The 23,369-nt window shown below is 37.4% G+C and overlaps 1 protein-coding gene across 2 annotated transcripts in view; it reads left to right on the top strand.

Annotated features, from left to right (window-relative positions):
• LOC140158955 (uncharacterized) overlaps positions 1–17,646 on the top strand; it is a 40,760-nt gene extending 23,114 nt beyond the window's left edge. Inside the window, exons 4-12 of one of the 2 annotated variants that reach the window (XM_072182246.1) lie at positions 668–2,404; positions 3,412–3,560; positions 3,767–3,872; positions 8,577–8,680; positions 9,546–9,651; positions 9,861–9,985; positions 10,906–11,125; positions 11,639–11,755; positions 17,058–17,646. In XM_072182246.1, coding sequence (XP_072038347.1) covers positions 668–2,404; positions 3,412–3,560; positions 3,767–3,872; positions 8,577–8,680; positions 9,546–9,651; positions 9,861–9,985; positions 10,906–11,125; positions 11,639–11,755; positions 17,058–17,065 — 2,672 coding nt within the window. In that variant the 3' untranslated portion in view covers positions 17,066–17,646. Of the gene's footprint in view, positions 1–667; positions 2,405–3,411; positions 3,561–3,766; positions 3,873–6,331; positions 6,410–8,576; positions 8,681–9,545; positions 9,652–9,860; positions 9,986–10,905; positions 11,126–11,638; positions 11,756–17,057 lie in introns of those variants that run through there. The other variant, XM_072182248.1, reaches the window with a different exon arrangement.
• Positions 17,647–23,369: the final 5,723 nt, after the last annotated feature.

Raw genomic sequence — 23,369 nt, 5'->3', positions numbered from 1 at the left:
ATCACTATATGATATCATTCCAGCGACCTGTATTAGCTTGCCGATCATTACTGAGTGGAGCTTCTTGCAGTGAGGTATAAATAAGACTTGTATAACTAAAGATAAATAACGATACATGCATAGTTTATATGCAAATGATTCATGCATGCGCGAGACATTTCAGCCATCACTAATATTTCGACCGTGAAAGGTCCTAGCTAGAAATTGAGGTTTCCCCATCAATTGAATAAAATTGCCTGACTAATTTGACCTTTAAAACATAAATTACCAGACTTCTACAGCACATTGGGGTTCAAAGAGTTTGTGTGATGCTATGGTCTTGTTTTGCAAATCTGGTTTACTAACAAGGTCAATAGCCTTTCTCAACTCCTACAAGTATAATGAAGCATCCGTCAAAGGCATTCATTTTGCATGTCCCAGGAGCAAATTCCTCGTCAAAAATGATGGGCAGACAATGTGGCTAGCTAAGACACTGACTGAAATTTAAGGGTGTCACTGTGGAGTAAACCACACATTATGGCTTTAATACTACATGTACGTGCACTAGAGCTTGCACTGATGTTGAGTTGAGTTTCTTGTTTGAGTATGGTCAGGCGCCAGAATCCATGAGTGTTTCCAGTTGAATGATAAATTTTAAAACATACTTTTCTTTTTATTTACCCTACAGGTCAAAGCTCAACAGCTGTAACTAACAGTGAGGGAACCCCTACCACACCGCCACAAAAAGTTGGATTTAGCGCAAGAAATGCCTTTTCAGGGTCCCAACTCACATCTACATACAATTCTCCTGTTGCAGCAGATAAGATTCAATTTGCTCTACAGAGCCCATCCCCTAAGAGTCCAGTGACCATGCCCCATAAAGTTGGCGAAAGAACACAGAAAGCTATCATAACTAAAGCAAAGGCCAGAAGAGACTGGCAGAACTCAAGACGTCCAGGGCTTGCCTCTCCAACCTTATCCGACTCAAGTTGCTCATCAGATGGAAAAAATGGGATGAAACATGAATTTGAGGATAACTCCAAAGAAGATTTGGATTCGAAGGAAGAGAACTATGTAGATAGCAAACAGAGTACAGATCCCAAAATGATAACAGCTGTCAGTGAAACAAAACAAGAGGACACTTCTCAAGTTTCACCTGTTGTTGGATTCAGTACCAGGAAGCTGGTAAATAAATCCCCTGTGGTCAAAAACAGGGTGGATCCAATCTCTCCAACATCAGTGGAAGCTGGGTCCAGTGCTATTGCAGCAGGGGAATTCTCTTCTGAGAACCCTGTAAAGATAAGCAGCTCTCAAACATCTCAAGTTGTCATTGGAAGAAGCCCTCCACCTGGTTTCTCCTTAGCCACATCCAATCCACGAACATCACCCATTCCTAGTTCTAGCATTAGATTCTCCCCGGAGAAATCTACAGAGAAGACCAGTTCGGAAACATCTCAAGTTAGCCGTCTCACCAGAAGAAGCCCTTCACCCGGTCTCTCTACGGTCAAAAGCAAATCCAATCCACCTGTTGGTTTCAGTGCAAGAAACCCACTACCGGGACTATCTCAATTACCAGTGCTGCATACAGAAATGAAGACAACAAGACAATCAAATCAAACAAAGAGTATGGATTTGATCATGCAAGAACCGGCAACTACTGATCTGACCATAATGTCCAAATCACCATGCTATATGGCCAGACACCCTCCACCTGGATTTAGCGCAAGACAACCACCCCCAGGTTTTACCTCAGGAAATATACTAAAAGCACCTCCTGGGTTTGGTCCTCAAGTAACCTCACCTTCTGCAATTACTTCCAAGAGATCTTCCCCTTCAGTAATTAGGCCAAAAAGTCCATGCGTAGATGATCCTTCCAGTCCATCACTTGACACAAAGGACACACTCCACACTCAGACAGAACCTACAGATACAGCTTCATTAAACCAAGCCAACACTGTAGCACGGTTAGCACGCCAACAAAGCCATCCATACACCACTGCTCCAGCAGTACCAACTGGGTCATCGCCGGAACGTGTCAAGCGTACTCTGTCATCAGCCAAAGCAGAACTTGAAGCTATTAAAAAAGCTCACATGGCTGTAACACACACCATACCTCCTCATGTGAAAAAACTAGAAGCAGCTTTGGAACGAATTACTGCCAAACACAGAATGCAAGACACAAATCAGGACATTGCTGAAGGTGACAAGAATCGGAATAATGGATATAATCATAACAACAGCACAGACCATAGTGATGATGAAGAAGTTGGAGTGCCTGTAAAAGTTATGTTGGCTACGTGGCGAGCTATCAATGTCAGTTACTCATTCCTTGTAAGCAACAACCACAAGCAGTTTGCGTTCGGAATCAGCAATTTGTGTCATCTCCTCAAGACCCATGGCAAAGAGATGGAAGATTATAATAAAGGTGAGATTGATTTGTTGATTGGACAATTGAGTGAATGGGTGAGTGAGTGGGTACTTTGGGTATTCATTCGTAATGCCATGATGCAATAACCTTAAGATTCAAGTTATGGTAACTCTCCACATGATTAAGAACATTGGAGTTTATATAAATGACCTATACATTTTGTTAGTTTGAATGTGATCAATGCCTCACATGTGTAAATTCCAAATCATCCAAACTTTGGTGTAAGTTAGTGCAGTTTCAAAGATGCTTAACAAGAAGGTCACATAGTGTAAACTTGATTAGCCTGAGATGTTTTACTTGCCTGTAGTGAGTGGTCATCAATCAGTAAGCACTAAGGGATGAAATCAAAACTCGACAGGTGGTCAACCGGCGATTCTGTCCGGTTTCCATTGTTTAGAACAATAGCAGAGGACAGTGATGGACAATAGAACGGACGGTTGAACAGGCGGTTGACCGCCGGTCGAGTTTTGATTTTGTTACTAACCACTATCTTTTCAATTTGGATAGAATTGTGTGATTGGTACCCATCAAAATATATCTTTTTAGCAACTATTCAAATCACACCAATTTCCCAAAGATCATTAAATTTTGGACTATTTCTATTTTTTTTTTTTTTTACACAACCGAGGTATCAAGACTGTACATAATTATTCGCAGATTCATTTAACTTTCAATGTTCTTAGTCACTCATGAGTCACTCAACTCAAACATGTGTGGACTTCCATTTTGTGTTGTGTTTTTATGTGTTTCATTAGCGGAACGCAGGTGGCACATGTAATATGCTATTGTTTAACAAGCGTTCTCTATTACAGGTGGAATGAACAAGAATTACACCCAAAAGTATGAGAATGCAGCCAAGATTCCTACAAAATAACCCAAACTTGCATGTAGGGATGTACCCAAATGTCTGTAAAATACATACAAGGTTTGTTGTTAATCACCCAAACATATGCACCCAAATCTGTTTGCATCCAATGATTCCTCCTTTATTCTCTGTGTTGCAGATGGAATGAACAAGATATTTGCAAGCATCAGAAATATCATATTGGACCACAGCAAGAAGTTGTCGCATCGTATTGAGCTGTTGCAAATCGTGGAACTAAGGGCTAAGAAATGGACAGGGAGTAACATCACTGATGAGAACAGCACACAGGTATGTCAAGATCTGATACTGCCCTCAACAAAATATATCTCTTGTATTGAACTGCTGAGTGGTAAGTTTCAAAACTTTGCAGTATTCCTACATGTATGGTGTTCATTGTATCATGGTGGCAATTTGAGAGAAAAACTGGTTTTGTCTAATGAATCATTATTTTTAACTTTATCACATGTTCCTCCCTTTCCTTCTATATTTTACAGTGTGAAACAAATATTACAGTAAGTGACAGTGGGGATGGGTCTGCATCACTGGGCACAACACTGATTGATGACGACGCTAACAATAATGTACAGAAAAAGGAGGAAGGTAAGAATAAGTTGTACAAGACTGGCAAATGGAAAACATTTTGTGTTGCACTCCATTCAAGATAGATTGGTATTGTTATGATGTCAAATATGTTAAGTAATTTTAGTGGACAATGCCCAAATGATAACCTTAATTTGACCCTGTGGCATTGTGGGGTTGATTATACTAGTAAGCAAATAGTGGTTACAGATTTTGTGACAAGAATTTGAAGAAAAGGAGGTCAAAGTTTTCAGTTTTAAATGTACCGGTCCTGTAAATCTGGTTTTAAGAAATATCTCTGGCACCTAACCGAAACCAGAATTATGGCTTTAAATTATTTGTTAACATTTTGACATTTTCAAATCCAGTACTTTATGAATACTGGAAGCTAATTGGAGATGTCCTGCTGGAAGGTTTGGGGATTTGTTTTACCACTGAGGTTTGATTTGTGGGAAGCACTGGAAGATCATCAATCAAGCATGGAACCTTGGGAGAGGGACAGGATTGCCCAGCTTCATTGAAATTAGGCCTTTAAATTACTCGGATCACCTAGATACTTTCATATGCGAATGTTGTCTCATTTGCTCTCGGATCATTAAAATGAAAGTGGTTACATAGAGAAATCAGGCCAATTTTCACTAAACGAGCTTCTACTGAATAAAATAAAAATATCCAATTAAAATCCCATTCAGATTTTAAAACTATACACATTCTTCTCACAAAATCCGTTCACAAAATGTGTTTAGAAGCTTTCATTTCTCAGGACGGTCGTGTAAATGTTGCAAAATCACCCTTTTTTACATGCGAAAGGGCAAAAATTAGCGTGAATCCAGTGAAATCCCGACATTCAAATGGCCCTCTCGCGGTTGCTGATGATCCAATTCTTTTTTCCCAAAGTGCATTGCAAAATTGATTATCTGCTTTAGAAGTATCTATAAAAACAATTCTGATAGGTCAAATATTTTTTCCGGACTATTCAATAATGTAAAATATCCAATCGGTATGCGTGTTATTAAAAGGTCAGGAAATAGCCCATTAGCATGACGTCATCACGACATCCCGGATGCGTTGCTTGGGGACGCCGCCGCCATTACCGCTTCAGTCAGCTGATTGAAAGGACGTACTTCACATCATTTCATTTAATTTTAACATTTCTTTGCGTTCAAAAAGATAGTTTTAGTTCTGATATACTATTTAAATTTCACTGGAAGTCATTTGCTGGTTTAACAGAGTGGTGAATCAACAAAATATCGCATTTTATTTTATCCGTATGTCAAATCTCCCAACCGGACCTAAGGCCAAATCGGCTTGAGCCGCAGAACTTGCACTGTAGGGGTAATAGGGTTTCCTGTGTGTTATGTTTTCTACGTTTGCGGTATATATGAGGACCTGACACACGTAAGTTGTTGTGGTATTTGTGGAAAATTTGTAGTAATAAAAGTTTGTAAGAAACAGAAAACAACCAACACATGCTTCATGACCAGTTTGTGAATATTGATTGTGTCTTTCCCCCTCCAATTTACCCATGCACAACAATGGAGTGGTCCTAATTGCAAACTCCCTGGGTGTGCTTATGCATTATTGATCAAGCCTAATCTCCTGTGCAATGACCCAGTGAATTGTGTACATAGAACTTTGCACTGTGTGTGGATGAGGAGGTCTATATCAAATGAGACAATACTGCCAAAACGTTTCCATATGATGACCTGCTCCTACAAAATAAGCATAAAGTCCCAAGTTGGTGGTTTCAAGACATCCTGACTGCTGAGTTGATGTTCTTTGTGTGATGTGCACCTGTACAAGACAGTAGTATGTCTTAGTGAATTGGGCATTCTGTTGCCAGTAGTATGTCCTTTGCGAATGGGGCACAACATTCACAATTTGGCATTCACAAAAGACATTGGCTTCTATAGGTAAGTGTCGAACAAAGGAAATCAACTCAAAACTACCAACTTGTAACTTAACGTTCATTTTGTCGGAGCAGGTCGCAGACATCATGCATACAGGGTGTCCTATAAAAAGCAGGTTCCAGCGAATATGGGGGATATCTTAAAATGCCTTTTCAACCTTTTAGCTATAGGTTGTATTTAATCAAGCAATTTTAAAGGTATTACCTTGATTGTAAAAATGGTTGCAGGACCACTTATGCAATTTTTGAGAAAATATGAGACCAGTAAGTCTGCTATAAAAACTCCATTGATTGAGCATTGTGCATGTTCAATCAACCAGTACTTTGCGACTTAAAAGTCAACAGAAATTTGGAAAATTATCCTGCATCCATTTGTACATTCAAGATCATATATTCAAAATGATTACTATCAAATGAACTCTTGTTCTTCGCAAATTATAGCTCAAGTAAATTGGGAATAATGGTTGAAAATGCATATTACCACATCCGTTAGAACCCGCTTTTTATGTGACACCCTATACATGTTAAACAAGTACTAAATTTTATGTTTTTGTATCTTTTCATCTCACAGCCTTTCCTTTTTGGATCCTTCCTTTTTAATTAATAACAAGGAAGCAGGTAGTAATAAACATGAACAAAAAGTTGCATTTTCTTTTGTCATGTACATGATGTACAGTAGCATGGTAGCAGAGAGTCATGCAGTAGCGTAGTACAATAATAGTGATGATTTGTGTTCTTTTGTAAGGAGGACATGTCAGCAGAGAAATATGTCTTATGGGGGAAATTAATAATAATCAATGCGACAGTACAGGTGGAAATTAGGCAGAGTTGAACTTTATTTGTAATTATAAAGTGCCAAGATAATATGAGTTAAGTGACGCCTATTGTGTGCACTTGTTTTCCTTAGTGCATAGCTGGTTTCTAGCACCAACAGGCGTACATCTCAAAACCACTGCCTGACCAACACTTTTATATCTAACTTGGTACTGTCACAGTAGGTTGGCCTTTTTGTTATTATTAATTTTCCCTATTTTATCTTACAAAAGAACAAAGATCAATTGACAACAATCTTTTCTCACACAAAACTCATTGGGAAAATTAGGAATGCTCACTGGACTTGAAATTTATTTGCTTATTGCTCTTCTTTTTTTTCTTTTTTCTTTTTTGCTTTAAAAGTGTGTATGTGCTGTGTTTTTTAGCTTTTTTAGTATTTTTTGTTAGTTTGACAAGGGAATGCAGTAGTGGACAACATAACATGGTGGAAGGAGTAGTGTGAACCAGTGAACCTAAAAAAATAGCAATTTACAATGCAAAAAAAGTAGCTGGTTCCCCAATGACATGTGACATGATCTTATCCAATCAGACCAAAATCAGCAATAATGAATTTGGGATTATAAACTTTTATAGGCAAAATATTTAATTCTCGATCATGAGAGGATGTACCTTCTGCGTACTGTTGCATCAGCATACTTTTCATGGAATAACACAATCGCGCGATCAAACCTTGACCTTGCGTAGCGACAACCATATTTCGAAGTGTGATTGGTCAATTCTCAAAAGCTGTGCTTGCTCCGTAAATATAATGTGCATACCGTGTGTACCAAATTGGCTCTCATGATCAACAATTAGATATTTTTTCCTATAACCATAACGAAGTATGCCAGGGATGTGGGGATTTCAACATCATTCATTTTCAAAATGTCATACATTGGTTTGCTTGGATCAGATCATGGCACATATGCCTAGATGATTGTGTAGTATATTCAACATGTTTGTACATGAGCATAGCATGGGTTTGTAGCTCAAGGATAAGGTATAGCTCCCCTTCTCCTATAATGAATCTTCCTGAACAAATTGCATAATAAGCATGCAGAACAAATTTATAATTAAGGTTGTTGTGGCTGATCCTAGACCAAGTTATTTAATGCCAAATGACCAGGATTTGACACCCAAATGCATCATGGGAATGATATTCACCCCCCTCTGGATGAGGTCATCAAAACTAAAGTGTCATTTGATGTGAACCAAAATAACATGCCATTACAATAACCTGACTTACTCAATGTGACTGTTATTTTGTGAACTATGCCGTCACAATTTTAATTTAAAACTTAAAACACATAAATTACAAATATCATGCTGTGTATTTATTGGAGAGTGCATCTTATTAGCATGACTTTTACAACATGATCCACTTGTACACAGTCACAAAATGTGCATTAAAACTTTTACCGTAGAATCACATTCACTCGGTCGGACATCCGGGAACATTGTCCCCTTTGCACAAGCGCGCGCCTAGCAACCAGCTCGAGAAAGGGGAACTGCACATGCGCTGCACATGCGCACACTGGTTTTACAAGGCTATTTCCCCTTTGTGACGTCAGCCCGACCAAGAGAATCTACAAGAATATATGCCTCTAAATTATTGTTTTTGATGAAAGAGTCAGTCGAAAGGCAGACACCCTCCACAAAAACATTATTTTGAGTTTGGACAACTATATTACTGACACAGGTGGCTGTACAAACTGATTATTGTAAGACCAATCTATTGTAATGTTTTTGTGGAGGGTGTCTGCTATTTAAGAAAACCCTCATTTAGAGGCATATATGCTTGTAGATGGAATTCTACGGTATATCAGTTTGATTTACACAGTTAACTTGCACTTCTTGACACACCCAGTCACAAGTTTGATGTAAACTTTGATGCAAATATTCTTAGGGATTTCACAGCATGGAAATGATGGAAAATATAGTGTGATCCACACTTTGGTTTTAATTTTTACCTAAGCAGTATCATCTGTTATCTTTTGTTATAGAGGACAAGTCATCTCATCATGACCTTCAAAGTCACAAGATGCATCCTACACTGGAACGGAGTACATCAGCACCAACCAGGCTCCAGACAGACCATAGCTATCAGGTAATGCCATTTTATTTTTTATTTATAGATGGTAACCTCTGGTTTTTTTTTCATTCAGAATCGGCTTGCAATTGCCATTTGTATTGTCCATAAACCTTGAACATATCCATAGGTTCTGTGGTGTTTTTTGGTCTAATTTCCAAAGGTTGCTTTTTGGACATACGATGCTCCATCCTTTGGTTTGGCAGAGGTGCTAATCCACCTTACATATTGCCCCACCACTGCACGACTGAAGGGAGGTGCCCAAGCAGTAGTATTTTAATTTGTGGTAAGGGCTCATATTGAAATACCCTACCACGCTTTCACACAGAAAGAAGGCAGGATTCCCCTCGCTAAGCCCACGCCTCAGGAAAGCTCGGTCATAAAACTTATCATAAAGATGGATTATATGCATCAGTGATACACCCTGCCTTTTGAAGTGGTCCATGACGAATGGGAAGAAAACAAACTGACTATGGCTCATCGCACAACCCAGGAAAGCGCTGGCTCCTAATTTAAGTGGCTAATTGCAGTGTTATAATCACACAGGATTTTAACAAAAGAAGGCTAGCATAGGAAAGCTGCAGGATAGCGCACACCTTCCTGTGTAAGGGAATTTCAATATGAGCCCTAAACCTATATCATGATGTTAGGGTTAGAAAATATGTAGAGAAAACAGTTTCCAGTTAATTAAATTCAGTAGGGTCAGGTTTTGTTAATCACAACTTCATTTTAGTCTATCAAAATAATTGAGAAGTTGGTCTTAATGAAATGACTGTGAAGCTTTAAGTGCTGAAATTGACCTTATTGAGATAAACAACTTGGTCTGTATCACACATGTGTGTAATAATGTATCAGGGTAATTAATGTATTCTTCTATTTTCAGGTAGCACCTCAACATGACGATAGAGTAGACACATCACCACAAGAGGGCGCTAGACCAAAGACAAGTGATAGGGATGGTAGGGATAGACTCAGCAGTGAAGAGTCGGGTGAGTATTTACATGTACAAGCTGCATCAAAATGATTGGGAACCATCTCATAGAACTGGCCCGGGTAGGCCACTCTGCCTGTCATGTGAGATAGTTCTTGCGGTCTTGTGCAGCAATTTCTGCCTCTTCCACTCGTCGTTGGTTATATACATATGCTAAAATGTCAGAGTTTATTTTATGTATATATATTTTCTTTTTCTTTTTTGCAGATAAACACTGCAAGAAGTACAGCCGTGAATTCCTACTATCTTGTTATGATTCACCTCTGACGAAGCAGATCCCCATAATGCTCCATTACACATTCCTGAACAGTGATACAGGTTTCATTGTAGATGTAAGTACTAATCAAATCATCGGGTGTATTGCCTAATTTATTCTCATTAAACACTTCAATTCAAATAAAAATATCATAAGTATTACCAATTTCAATCAAATTAAATCCTACATTTTACAAGGAATTACCCAGGGCTTAAAATCGAGCGGTCCTGTTGTTACTATGCGCCTCCGATTGGTCCAAATAGCGAGTACGCTTATCGTGTCAATGCACACATGCTGACCCTTATTATATTGTGTCATATCACACGGGTAAGAACCAATAAGGGCTCGTATTGAAATTCCCTTACACAGGAAGGTGTGCGCCATCCTGCAGCTTTCCTGTGCTAGCCTTCTTTTGTTAAAATCCTGGGCAGGGTGTATCACTGATGCGTAATCCATCCGTTTTATGACCGAGCTTTCCTGAGGCGCTCGCTTAGCGAGGGGAATCCTGCCTTCTTTCTGTGTGAAAACGTGGTAGGGTATTTCAATATGAGCCCTAAGATTGTAGGAATGTTCTCAAGTGTTTAAGAATAATAAATAAAGTACAGTATAATTAATTAAAACACAATACACTTTGTAATGTTGCATTCTAAGCAAGTACACTCAATTAGTTGAATAATAAACTATACTTGTCATATCAAGCACGATTCTCTGTAAGTCTTGCTTCTTCAAAAGACTGTTATTCAGTGATTATGATTTAGAGTTTACCTAATTATTTTGCATTATTTATCTTTTCCTACTGCTTATGTATATACATTTTTGTATATTTTGTATTAGTTAGTCGGCACTCGGTAGAGTGCAACACTACTACGAAATTACTACGATCCCAAGATATGGGGTATTAAAGTCACTCACCTACCTCCACATGCCAAAGCTGTTGCAGAAATTCACCCTACTCATAAATGTACCTGTTTATATTATGATTCTTTTTTAATGCAGAGAAATGATGAAGACCCACGAGAATTGATTCAATGCACCCACCTGCCTCCCCATGTCAAACCAATAGTAGAAACTCATCACAGCAACTCAAGAGCAAGACGCCTCAACACATGGCCAGGCCCAACGTTCTCTGCAATACCAGAATCAGCCCAAGAATCCTCACCGCCAACGCCAGGGTTGTTAGGTGCAGGACCACCACAGTTCAACACACAGAACAGAGGTATGTTCACATTTACCTGGTTCCAGGTGACTTTTCCGTTCATTCCCTCCTGACCAAAGTCCCAGGTAGAGCAATATTAAAAGTATTGGTTTGGTTGTCCTCCACAGACTGACCCTTTAAAAATTACGGGGAAAAGTTTTACTGCTTTATTTTTCATTCAAAATTTGGATATACGGAGGGTGCACTGGCATCCACTACTCAAAATATTGGACCTGCCTATGATAAAAAACTTTTTTAACAGTTTCTTCACATTTATGAACTATTTTAAAACATGTATGGACCGATACAGCAGTGTTATACGATACCTAGTTTGTACCTGTTTGGGTAATGTATTTTATTAAGCTAATTAAATGCAGGTTTGACCATGGTCTTTTTTAATCCGACCAACAAGCTCCTGTTTCTATAGAAAAGTGTGGAAACAAGCAAACAATGTTGATTTGCCGTATAGAGCAAGTTGGCAGTTTTTTAGCCAATGTGTGAAATTTTGTGTTCACTCTTTTTATTGTTATTCAGAACCCGGGCAAAGAGAGAGAAGATGGAGCGGCATTGAGGGAAATCAACAAATATCTCTACGACCAAACCAACGAGCTGGTCCTCCTGCTTCATCAGGAACACCAAGCCTAGATGAAGGTCAGTCTAACCTGTCAGAAAAGACAACTAAAGAAGATTTCTCTTCAAAAGTATCATCAACAAGAAGAAATAGATCTACAAGATCAGTTTCATTAATATCTAATAGTTATGTACATGAATCTTATTCTACATCTGTAAATGAATCTGTAGAAGATATTGCAAATGTATCCACATCAACCCTCTCTCAACAGGCAGCTGCTGCCGCAGTGGTCCTTCAAAATGCTTTAGCTAGGTCAGACGGTTCATCGACCCTCTCTCCACAAGCAGAAGCTGCAGCAGCGGTCCTACAAAATGCATTAGCTAGGTCAAACGTTTTATCAACCCTCAATCCACAGGCAGATGCTGCTGCAGCGGTCCTTCATAATGCTTTAGCTAGGTCACATGGATCATCAACCCTCACATTGCCAGCAGGTCCTGCAGCAGCCGTCTTACAAAATGCTTCAGGAAGGTCAATTAGTCCATTCTATCAGCCCCCTCCCTCAATGCCATTAGTATTTCACCCTCCCCAGATGCCATTCCATCCACCCATGGTACCTCTAACCCCCAATTTATATGCACTCACCCATGCTGCACCCATGGTACCTTTACCACCAGAGTTGTTTGCACTCATGACGCCATACATGATGGTGTACCTCCAGGGCCGTCGCTAGACCATTTTCTCTGGGGGAATGTCGATGAGTACAATGTGCTTGTAGTGCAGCGCGATACATTCAAAAATTGTTTTACCCTATTGCTATTAATCCGATTATTACATCACTTTGACAGCGAATAACTAGGAGTGATGCAAAGTTTTGGCTATTATGTGATTCTTAGTGCATCATTTGAAGATTGAAATGGCTTTTTATTCTAATCCAAAAAATTTCTCCTGTGCAACAACTTTGTATCTTTTGTGATCTTAATGAGAGTGACGATGAAAATTATTTTGTAATGCAGTGTTCCAAGTGATATCGATATGGATATATTAATTTTACTTAGGCAATAGAAACAAATTAGTTTGATCTTTCGATCGACCATTGGTGCTTGACCAATCCTTTTTATTTATGAAAACAATTAAATGACTATTGTTAATTGTGATAAATATGTTTCTTTGTCTGTATTGACATTGACTAACATAAATTTAGCATTAATTTTGATGAATTAACTGTTAGCTCATTAATAACAAGCATCAAAGCAGCATCAAAGATCGATGCAAAGATCAAACAAAATTGTTTCTGGTGCCTCATGAATGTTAATAATTAATGGTAGTGTAACTGCATTTGGGCCATTCCATGGTTTACCTCTTGCTCGTAAATGAAGTAAGTCATCAAAATTCTGATATCATGACAAGTACAAGAACCAAAGTATGGACTTTGATATGATACTAATAGTGTACGACCTGCTTCATGTACAAGAGAGGACTCGGTATTGGTTACTTGTGTTATCTACCTTTGCCCCAAAACTGTGGAATGACTTATTTGTTAAATTTATTGTGTTGTCTTTTGAAAACCATGTCTCAATGGTTGATAATAATAATAATGTTTTGATAATATGTATAAACATGGCATGTATCATGTATTATAGTGATGTACTGTTCCTTTGTATAATTATATCAAATAAATAGTAATTGATTGCACAATTCATTACACATTATTGCATAAATGCATGCACTTACAATCCAAGTTGCCAGAAGTATGGCAAAATAATTTGGAAGTGCACAATTTCTCCCTCCTTGAACAATCATGGCAGAGCTGTGAGTTCTCCTGTTCACATTCTGTAAATAACAATAATAATAAAATTGATGTGGTCACATGAGAAATTTTGTAAATCGATTTGACTGATGAAATATAGAGATGTGTAAAACACTTCAAAGTGTCACAGACCCACATTTTTTGTACTCTTCTCAATTTTATAAGATATTACATATCATGTAGTGAACATGAATTCCGTAGATAGAAAACCGTTATTACATGTCGGCCACTTACAGGAAAAACAAAAACAAATTGCACTTTCGTTTGTTTGGGTTTACAGCAACATTTTTGTTTGACACCTTGAATGTATTATTTATCACCAACTTATTCATACTTTCAATTTATCTCTTGCAATATCAACATTCCGATATGCCTGAAAATTAAGTAATGTGGTACCTATCCCACAAAAAGGGAGATAAATCCCTTCCTTGGTAATAACATTAACTACATTGTTTGAAGTGATTTCATCCTCAATAACGTTAACAACAAACCAATTTTTCTCCAGCCTATTATCAGCAAAATACTGAAGATTGTACATACTAAACTTACAGGCTGAGTCAAAAAGAAGTAAACTCATGTTTGAGGGGCTGTAACTCAATATCTGCAAGGACTGCTAAAAATAAAAAATATCACTGGAAAGAGCAATTTCTACACGCCTAAATAAGAACAAGAATTGTTGCAATTGCTCACAGCAAACTAAAGTTATACTTATTTGAATACAACCACCCATTTTTGTAGCTGCACACGGCTGATTGATTTTCATCCATTTCAATTTCGACGAATCAGCAAAGTGCTGACAGGATTTATTGTTGAAAAGACAACTTTTGCTTTTAATTAATATTCAACAAAGTCCATGACGGTACTATAGTTTGTAGGGATACCAATTCAAGTCTTACGAACGATCCGCAGAAGCTTGATTGGGGAATGTTGGGTAAAGGATTGAGCTGATATTTGGTCTTGCTGTAACGCATGTCTAACTCTAGCAATGTTTACTTGTGATTTAGCAGTTCGTGGTCTGCTTGAAACTTCCGGCTGTCTGTTCCTTAGTGTCCCATGCACATGAACTTGTTCACATTCTTTTATACTGCTCCCTTACATGAAACCCGGTTATCTGTGGGAAATTGGAGACGAAATAAACGCTGAACTTCAGTGGGACTCTAAAACGCTGAACTTCAGTTGGACTCTAACTTTCATGATACTTCATCGACAGAATCTTGCGCTCCCGTGCAGTAAATTGTGGTGCCATGTCCTTATTTGGACCGTTTTATTATAATGTAGTGAAATGAGGTAAAATTCATATTGAAAAGAGCCCTTTAACATGTAGGAATTATTGATTGAAACCACACATGCCACATAAATTTATTTTCATTTGAATATCGCCTTACAAATCAATATAATAGGTAGGCCCCTACTTGGGAAGTGATACCGTGTGCAGCTACAAAAATGGGTGGTTGTATTCAAATGAGTATAACTTGAGTTTGCGTTGAGCAATTGCAACAATTCTTTTTTTGATTTAGACGTGTAGAAATTGCTCTTTCCAGTGGTATTTTCATGTTTAGCAAATTTCTTATTGATCTCGAGTTACAGCCCCTCAAACATGAGTTTACTTCTTTTTGACTCAGCCTGTATGTCTCATTTACTGACTAATAATAATCTTCATATTTTGAGGACAAGGTGAACTAACACCTTCAAGCTGTATTAAATGATACCATTGCTTTTTAGGTGTCCACTAATGGCTTATTTCTCAACTCCTCCAAAACTAAGTACATGTTGATGTCTTGCTAATGCCAATTCAGTTTCCACTGGCCTTAAAGACCAAGTTTATAAAATATCCAAATACCCCTTTCAGGCCAAATGTGACAGAGTGCTCCTTTAACCCTAACCCAACTAGGACTCACTAAAGCTCACTATTAAAACCACTCTGCGTGCATGCATTCCACGGGACTTGATGACGCAATCAGACCAAGTCATATATACCCAGGGAGTCGTTGGCGGGCCAACGCCACCTGTGTAGCTACATGCTGGGGATCTTCATGCGTGGCATGCGAGGGGTCCGAGGTTGAATCCCGGGGTGCCAAGTGACATTCTTCTTCATCTTCTCTCCTTTTTCGTTCCTTATTTCCCTTCCGATAGCCAAAAAACCATGTGTAGGGTTAGGGTTAAAGAGCTGTCATCTAGGGACGGCTCCAAGTGAAATAGCCCCAAAGGAGGAGGCATTGTAGTCAACACAAAAAACGCCACATCTAAGAAGTGTGAAATTTCAAGGTTTTTTTTTTTTTCAATATTCATGCCATCCTCTCAGGAAAAGAAACAAGCTTGCACTTTTTTTTTTTTTTTTTGGTTTTACAGCATTACATTTTTGTTTGACATCTTGAGTGTCGTGTCTCACCAACTTGCTCATATTTTCAATTGATCTGAATGATCTCATGCAACATTAACGTTCGTAGATGCTTTAACTACATTGTTTGAAGTGATTTCATCTTCAGTAACATTAACTACAGACTAATTTCTCTCCAACCTATTATCAGCAAAACTGAAGAATTTTACATTTTAGACTTACGTCTCATTTACTAACAAGTAATGTTCTTTCTCAATGTCAATTTGGATTTGGACATAGATTGACCTCAGTTTACATCACCTTTGTTCGCCCACTCTGGATTATTGTTGCTTTGTTTTCATGTTGCATCTCACTTAGTATATCAAGCTTCTTGCTGATGTGCAAACTCTAGCACTGCTCATGGGCACAGGTAACTGGAAAATGTCTGCTGCCAAGTTAGCATCTGTCGGCATTACTTCTCTCACTATTCGCTGCTCTTATTTGGCTCTTGTGCTTGTATATTAAAATAATGTCTAATTTGTCTTGTGTATTCTCTCTTCCTTTGCAGTTCTGGACATTGTTTTCAAACTTCTCATTCACTATTAATAAATCCTGGCATAGCAATTCCTTCAAAGACAGTTTCTGTTACTGAGCAGGTATTGCTTGGAACAATCTCCTGGAGCAAGTGTTTATTTCACTCTGCAGTAAACAGTTAAAGATTTCCTGTACTAACTGTTGTGTTTGCTTTTTTGCCTTCTTTTGCTTGTTTTTTTTCCCAAATAGTGAAAGTCTCAGCATCGCCTGATAAATGAGGGCCACATTGAAGCTAAATTTGGTGCATGTTCCATTAAGTGCGACAGACAAAACTGCATGCTTTTACGGTCTTTCGCATAAACACAAAGACAGGCAACACTCTATCGCGAATACATGTTGGCATGCTGACATTATTGTTAAACACGAACGATCAGTCTTCATGAATATGCGAGAATTCACAGCATATAAAGCATGGGGACTTTGACTCTTGATAAATAGTCTGTATTAGTCTACAAATTCAGTATTTTCTTTTTAATTTTAAGTTTGTTATGAGGGACATTCCTCATAGTGTTTTCACTTCTGAGCAAACCACTGAGACTTAGTTTACATATCTTGGAAATTATTCTGAATAAATAATAAAATTAAAATCTCCATATATTCCTTCAAATACATTAATGTCCCATTTTATTAAGTTTGTTTTGTTTTTGTTTTCTTCATTATGTAGGCTGGTGAGAGCTCCCCGTTGGCAGAGTAGCTTAGGTGCTTCCAAGAAGACCACATCTTGAAACCAGGAAAGTAATTTGTCTTTAGAAGGGGCTAGTTTTGTCCCTACAATAAGTAATGTTTGTATTTGTTTTTAAATATAATACTAGTACAAATGTATGCTGTAGCTTCCATGGAGGCATCTAAGTTATTCAGTCCTGGTGCTACATATTGAGTGCTTAGCTCGCGCACATGTTTGTAAGTAGTTGATCTTAAAGAAGTACACCTGATGTAAAATTAATCTGAAGAATAGCACATTATGTTATCCATTTAAAGTCCACACTCCCCCTGTGAAAGATTTTGGCAATATCTTCAGCAGAGGGAATATGAATCTCAAATGGAGCCCATTGAAACTCGGCCTGGATCTGTGGAAGTTTAAGGTTGAATCGTTCTCAGGAGGGCGTATAAAATTCAAATGGAGCTGTCTGATATGTTTATTCCATTTAAAGTTCATGCTCCCCATATTTCCAATACCTTCCACAGAGGTAGTGTGAATGTAACAGGACTTTATTTAAATAGTCAGTTGGGCTGTGATAATTGTAATAAGTTACTGGCCGAAGTACGAAAAAGTATGTTGAATATTCAAATCTAAAAGTCACATGTACTAAAATTGTTACCCAGAAGGGCAGGATTGTGTGTAAAAATTTAATACTGCCTGACAGTAGTGTAACCTACCCAGTTGTAGTAACTACAAATTTTGAACGTTTGAGGACTTGTTCTCAAGTTCTAGAACCTTCTGTGCAAGTGACTCCGGGATTAAGTTTCAATTATTGGAACTGACCCCACCACTGGCATGCAGGTGTGTGTTGATGTATAGTCCTGGTTCGTTATAGTATAAACTAAAAGAGGAGGGTTATCAAGTTTGCACCCTGTAAGTATACCATTTTAATATGTAAAAACACTGCCATTTGGAATAATACAACATGACTCAGATGTTAACCACATTGATTTTTGAGCAATCTTTGTAGTGTAGTGTTTAAGATAAGTGCCAAATTCATCACCCTGAATTGCTGACTTGTGTGCCAATGCAACCATATGTTTGTTTTCTCTAATTGAGTTTCAAGTAATCATGGAAATTAGAGTATATTTAGTAAAGAACACTAAATTGATCTTGCTGAACGTGTTAATTTTTAGACCGTGATCGAGAATTGAGATTTTTAATGGATGAAGTAATTTTCTTTTATAATAATGATAAAAAAGTGGATAGACCTGATTATTGCTTGCTTTAGGTATGTTGGTAGTCTGGTAAGAAATTTGGTTAAATGTGTGTGGTCCAATTTATTGTAACATGATGTTTTTTACTTCACATGGACATGGTGTCATCACCCAAACATTCCCAAGTTTTGAGATAAATTGCTACAGCGGTTTATTTGGATTCTAGTAGCAAAAATGTGTATCACAGTGTCTGAATTGAATGAACACAGCCTGAGTCTGCCTGACATAGCACCAAAAAAAATTATGTGTATACTACATATGCAATGTACACCAGCTTGTGCAACTGTGTGTGTGTAATGCAGAACAGAATGCAACAATGCCGACGCACTCGTGATTGGTTAGTATTATGTCCAAGGTTGTGCATTCGCGTTGTAGTTTGAAAAATATGATATGCGATCACGTTTGAATCGTGTACAACTGTTGAAAGCTGTGTTCATTCAATTGAAATTTCTACTGTAGCATGATCTTGTTCATACTGCCTAAACAAAAAACATGCATGCATAAAATTAACTGGGGCTATGGGCAAAAATGAGCTTTCATCTGATACCAAAATCTGAATTTTGATGGGGAAAGTGGGAGGGGGAATAAGAGACTGTTAATCGGGTCACCCACCTGTAACCAGCATATATTTTCCTTGTTGTTTGAAGCATAACATATAGTGCATAATCATTATTGGATTAGATCCACCAAAGATCCAGAAGTGGGATTGTGCCATGTGTGTGCTTACCTCACAATGGTATTGCAGAGCATCTGCCAAATTTCAATTATGTGCTTGTTTACGATCTTCTTGCATGTGTTGTGCCAATAGTGTCTATAATAAGGCAGATGTATTAATCAGGTGCTGGCCCAGATGAGTTTGCAAGCAATGGTAGGATGTGGGTGTCATATGCATAACAACTCTTTTGTTTTGTGTCAAGTTGTAGATAGTTTTCTTGTATTGAGTACATATTTTTCTTACAATGATTATATATAAGTAGTTTTTGCACTCAAACTTGTAGTTAGACTTATATAGTGCCCAACTATGCACATTACAGTAATGACATGTAAGAAATTCTAGTGCTCTGATTTGCCATTTGTAGTAGTATTAAAACATTTTGTGTTTACTCTGTCCAAACTTGTATGTATTAGGGCTAGTTTTATACTCATATTTATCATGGTATGTTAACTCATGCTGCAATGCTCAACCATTTGAAATCCATACTACTAATCGGGATGTGCTGTGTTGTTTCAGACAGTCTTTGACCATGTCCTTGTAGTGCTATTGAGGTGTTATGTAAGATATGTTGTAGGTAAGAAATCATTTGAGATCATTTGATTATGGGTATCTTGATATCCAATTCAGTAAAATGTTGAAATACCTGGTATGTGATGGGTGGCAAAGTGATTGTTAGGTCATGGTTAACATAATTATGTGACATGATCAAGAGGAATGAGTCGCATGTCGACACTGGTCGAAAATGAGTTTTACATATGTTTCTAAAGAAGACATTTAGAGCTTTCAGGAACTGAAAACCCCATGTTGATATGACTTTTCTTTGCGAAGTTAAGTCAATTTATCAATCACTGAAAACAATATAAAACAAAAGAATTTTAACACTTTCTTTGCCAATATCTCAAAATCAATATTAGCGACATCCGACTCATTCCCCTTGATCGTGTCGCATATTATCATGCTTATGCTGAGTTGCACTTAGTGAGTTACAGTTAAAACACTCAAACTTAACAGTTTTAGTACTCAAATTCCAAAATTATAGTACTCAAATGAGCTTCAGTACTCCAGTTCTAAAGTTAAAGTACTAAAATGTGTGAGCTATATTTTATGTTAAAAAAAGTTAAATATTAATATTCTGCTAAAATGTGTACGTCATATTACTCAAAACTTTTCATTAACAGTTATCAAACTTATCAGTTTCTTATTGTTTTCCTTAGAAACCTCATAAATCATTCAAACCATTGTAAAATAAGAGTACTTTTTTAAGTTCTAGTATTTTGTGTATGTAATTTACTCAAAAGATGTACCCCATTAATCAGTATTCATAAACTTTCTGCCAGTTTTCATTACATTTTACAAGTAACATGTTTTGCCTGGAGTAGACTTCATTAATAATCTCATATTTGAGAACCACTATATTACTCCATCCTGTTAAAGACTGCTAGAATTAGAAGCTTTATTTGTTTTTTAGTACTTTGTATGCATGTAATTTACTCAGGAAAACAAACAAAGGACCCCCATCAATCAGTATTCATAAACTTTCTGCCAGCTGCATTTTGCAAGTGACAAGTTTTTCCTGGAATAGACTTCATTATAGTCTCACATTTAAGAACCATCATATTATTTCTTTTTGTTAAAGACTACTAAAATTAGAATTAGAAGTTAATTTGTTTTTTAGTACTTTGTGTGCATGTAATTTACTCAGGAAAATAAACAATGTACCCCCATCAATCAGTATTCGTAAACTCTGTGCCAGCTTTCAATACATTTTGCAAGTAACAATTTTTGCCAGGAGTAGACTTCATAATAATCTAACATTTGGGTATAAACCTTCATGTAAGCACACTTAGAGTTGGCCTAGTATCAAGACAGTGATATGGAATAAAGCTTTCTAATCCCACTATGAAGTCTTGACAATCAGCTGATTTTGTGTAGGCTTACATCAAGGATAGAGATATATTTAAAAACCACCATTATTACCTCTTCATGTTAAAGATTACAAAGATTAGAAGTTATCTGGTGCATTGTATGTTTGTAATTTACTCAGGTAAACAAAAGATGTACCTCCATCGGTATTCATAAACTTTGTGCCATGCAGCTTTCAATACCTTTTGCAAGTATCAAGGTTTTACCTGAAGTAGACTTTCATAATAATCTAACATTTGGGTATAACCTTCATGTTAGCATACTAAGAGTTAGTATGAAGACATAAGTGTAGGCTTTCATTAAAGGATAGACAGATATTTGAGAACCACCATTAGTATTCCTTCCTGTTAAAGACTAAGATTAGAAGTTATCTGGTACATTGTATGTTTGTAATTGATTCAGGAAAAGAAAAGATGTACCCCCATCAATCAGTATTCATAAACATCTTGCCCGTTTCCAATATTGTGTATTCGCAAGTTTTGTATTTTGCAAGTAAAAGGTTTTGCCTAAAGTAAACATGGTAATGTGCTCATAGTTAGAGAGCCACTATATTTCTTTCCTGTTAAAAAACGTGACTACAGCATTTAAAAGTTTGTTGTTGTTGTTTTATGTTTTACGGTGCTAACTTTTATTTATGTGTGTAACTTACTCAGGAAAACAAAGTTGTATTTCCCAAGTTTTCCGTCGGCTTTCAATATATTTTGGTTTGATAAAAAGGAAATAAATTTTCCACAAAATACAATTTTTTACTTGTTTGTATATTTCTTAATTTCTTGTTGGGCTGTCCTATAAGATGTCAAATGTTAAGTAACTAACATTGAAGCGTGTTGTGAACGGGATTGTTTAGAAATGGTTTTAGATTGGGGTTATTTGATTTGTTAATAAAGTACTAAACTGAACCATGTTTATTTTCATCACAGGTTCAACGTTACCTTGGTAGCATTTGTGACATTTTGAAGAGTGGCTCTTATTCTGTGGATTTAGCCACTTCTGAAGTAGCTGCAGTACAGTAAAAACTCGATAGTTATCATATGTGCTTACTATCGAGCACTTTTGAAAACATGAAATTGTACCAAAGCGCGGCGCTTTACCAACTGAGCTAATGGGATTGAGACACGCATTTGCAGGTTTACTTGTTCGTATATAACTATGTACTATGTATATCGATGATTTGCTTAAAACCCTAATGCTGGATTAACATATGGTGTGCATGTTTATCATTGAATCAGTGACGTATACAAACTGGATGGGACTCTTCATGTTTGCATGTTTTAAAAGTGCTCGATAGTAAGCACATATACTAACTCTCAAGTTTTTATGGTATGTGGCATCAAAAACATATCGAGCACATAACACGAGAATAGAAAGCAAAGTGCTAACATGTTGGGCAAGTGTAAAGAGCCTGGTTGCTGATGCAAACTTTCTGGATAGTATACTAAAGCAACCTTGCCTGAAAGTAGTGCTACTTATGTAGTTACGGGTTGGGTGCTTGCATTATGAAAGTGAACTGCATTTATCAACACCACCTGTGAGAAAACCAGTGAACAAATGCATTGTCAGTCTGAGCCATGCAAGATTGAAGTGGTGGTGTAGATGTTTACAATGATTATGAATATAATATTTTGCAGTAAACCATATGACGAGCGCGTACTACCATGATGTTGCAAAGTCAGAGCTAACAACGCTAACAACGCAAAGTTCATTCATAAATTTCCACTTGGCAACAGCAGGTTGCCTCAGCAGTCAATCGGAGCTAGGCAAGTGTGTTTCAACGCAGTACCAGTCGTAGTAACGCAATGTACACTTAAAATACGCTCTCGTCAAATGTTTACTGCAAAATATTATACCCTCTCTTCTCCCAGACTATGCAACAGTTACTGATACAATTAAATCTACACTGCATACTGAAATTTAATTTATTCAAAATATATGAATATACTTTTATTAATGTAATATGCTAAAACATGTAATATTACAATGCGAGCCGGGGATGCAGACAAGTGGTCCATAATGGACGATGACCCCCGCCCCCCCAAAAAAGTTGTTATTCTGTCGGTCGGACATCCGGGCTATCTCTAGTCTTGGGCCCAAACTGCATGTGGCTCACGGTTTGTTGTGAACAACAGAAACCGGCTGTGAAGGAGGCTACATAGCGATGTTGCTGGAGTGATGTAAAAAAAAAAAAAAACGACACTCGACCATGGAATTTAATTTTAAGTTTGTCAGTATATAAGCGGTAAATCAAGTAAGTTTCTTTCACTCTGAAGACTTAGAAACGGTTGTTTGATTCCACTGACTATTTGCGATCGAAATTTACATTACACCAATGACAGAAATCATCAACAAAAATCGAATCAGGGACTTGTTTTCACTCGAACATCATCAACCGGAAGTGACGTGACACGGACTGACACAATAAAA

Source organism: Amphiura filiformis, chromosome 8, assembly GCF_039555335.1.
Source record: "Amphiura filiformis chromosome 8, Afil_fr2py, whole genome shotgun sequence".
NCBI lineage: Eukaryota > Metazoa > Echinodermata > Ophiuroidea > Amphilepidida > Amphiuridae > Amphiura > Amphiura filiformis.
Note: the sequence above shows the minus strand (reverse complement) of the source record. Positions and strands in the feature narration are given on the sequence as shown.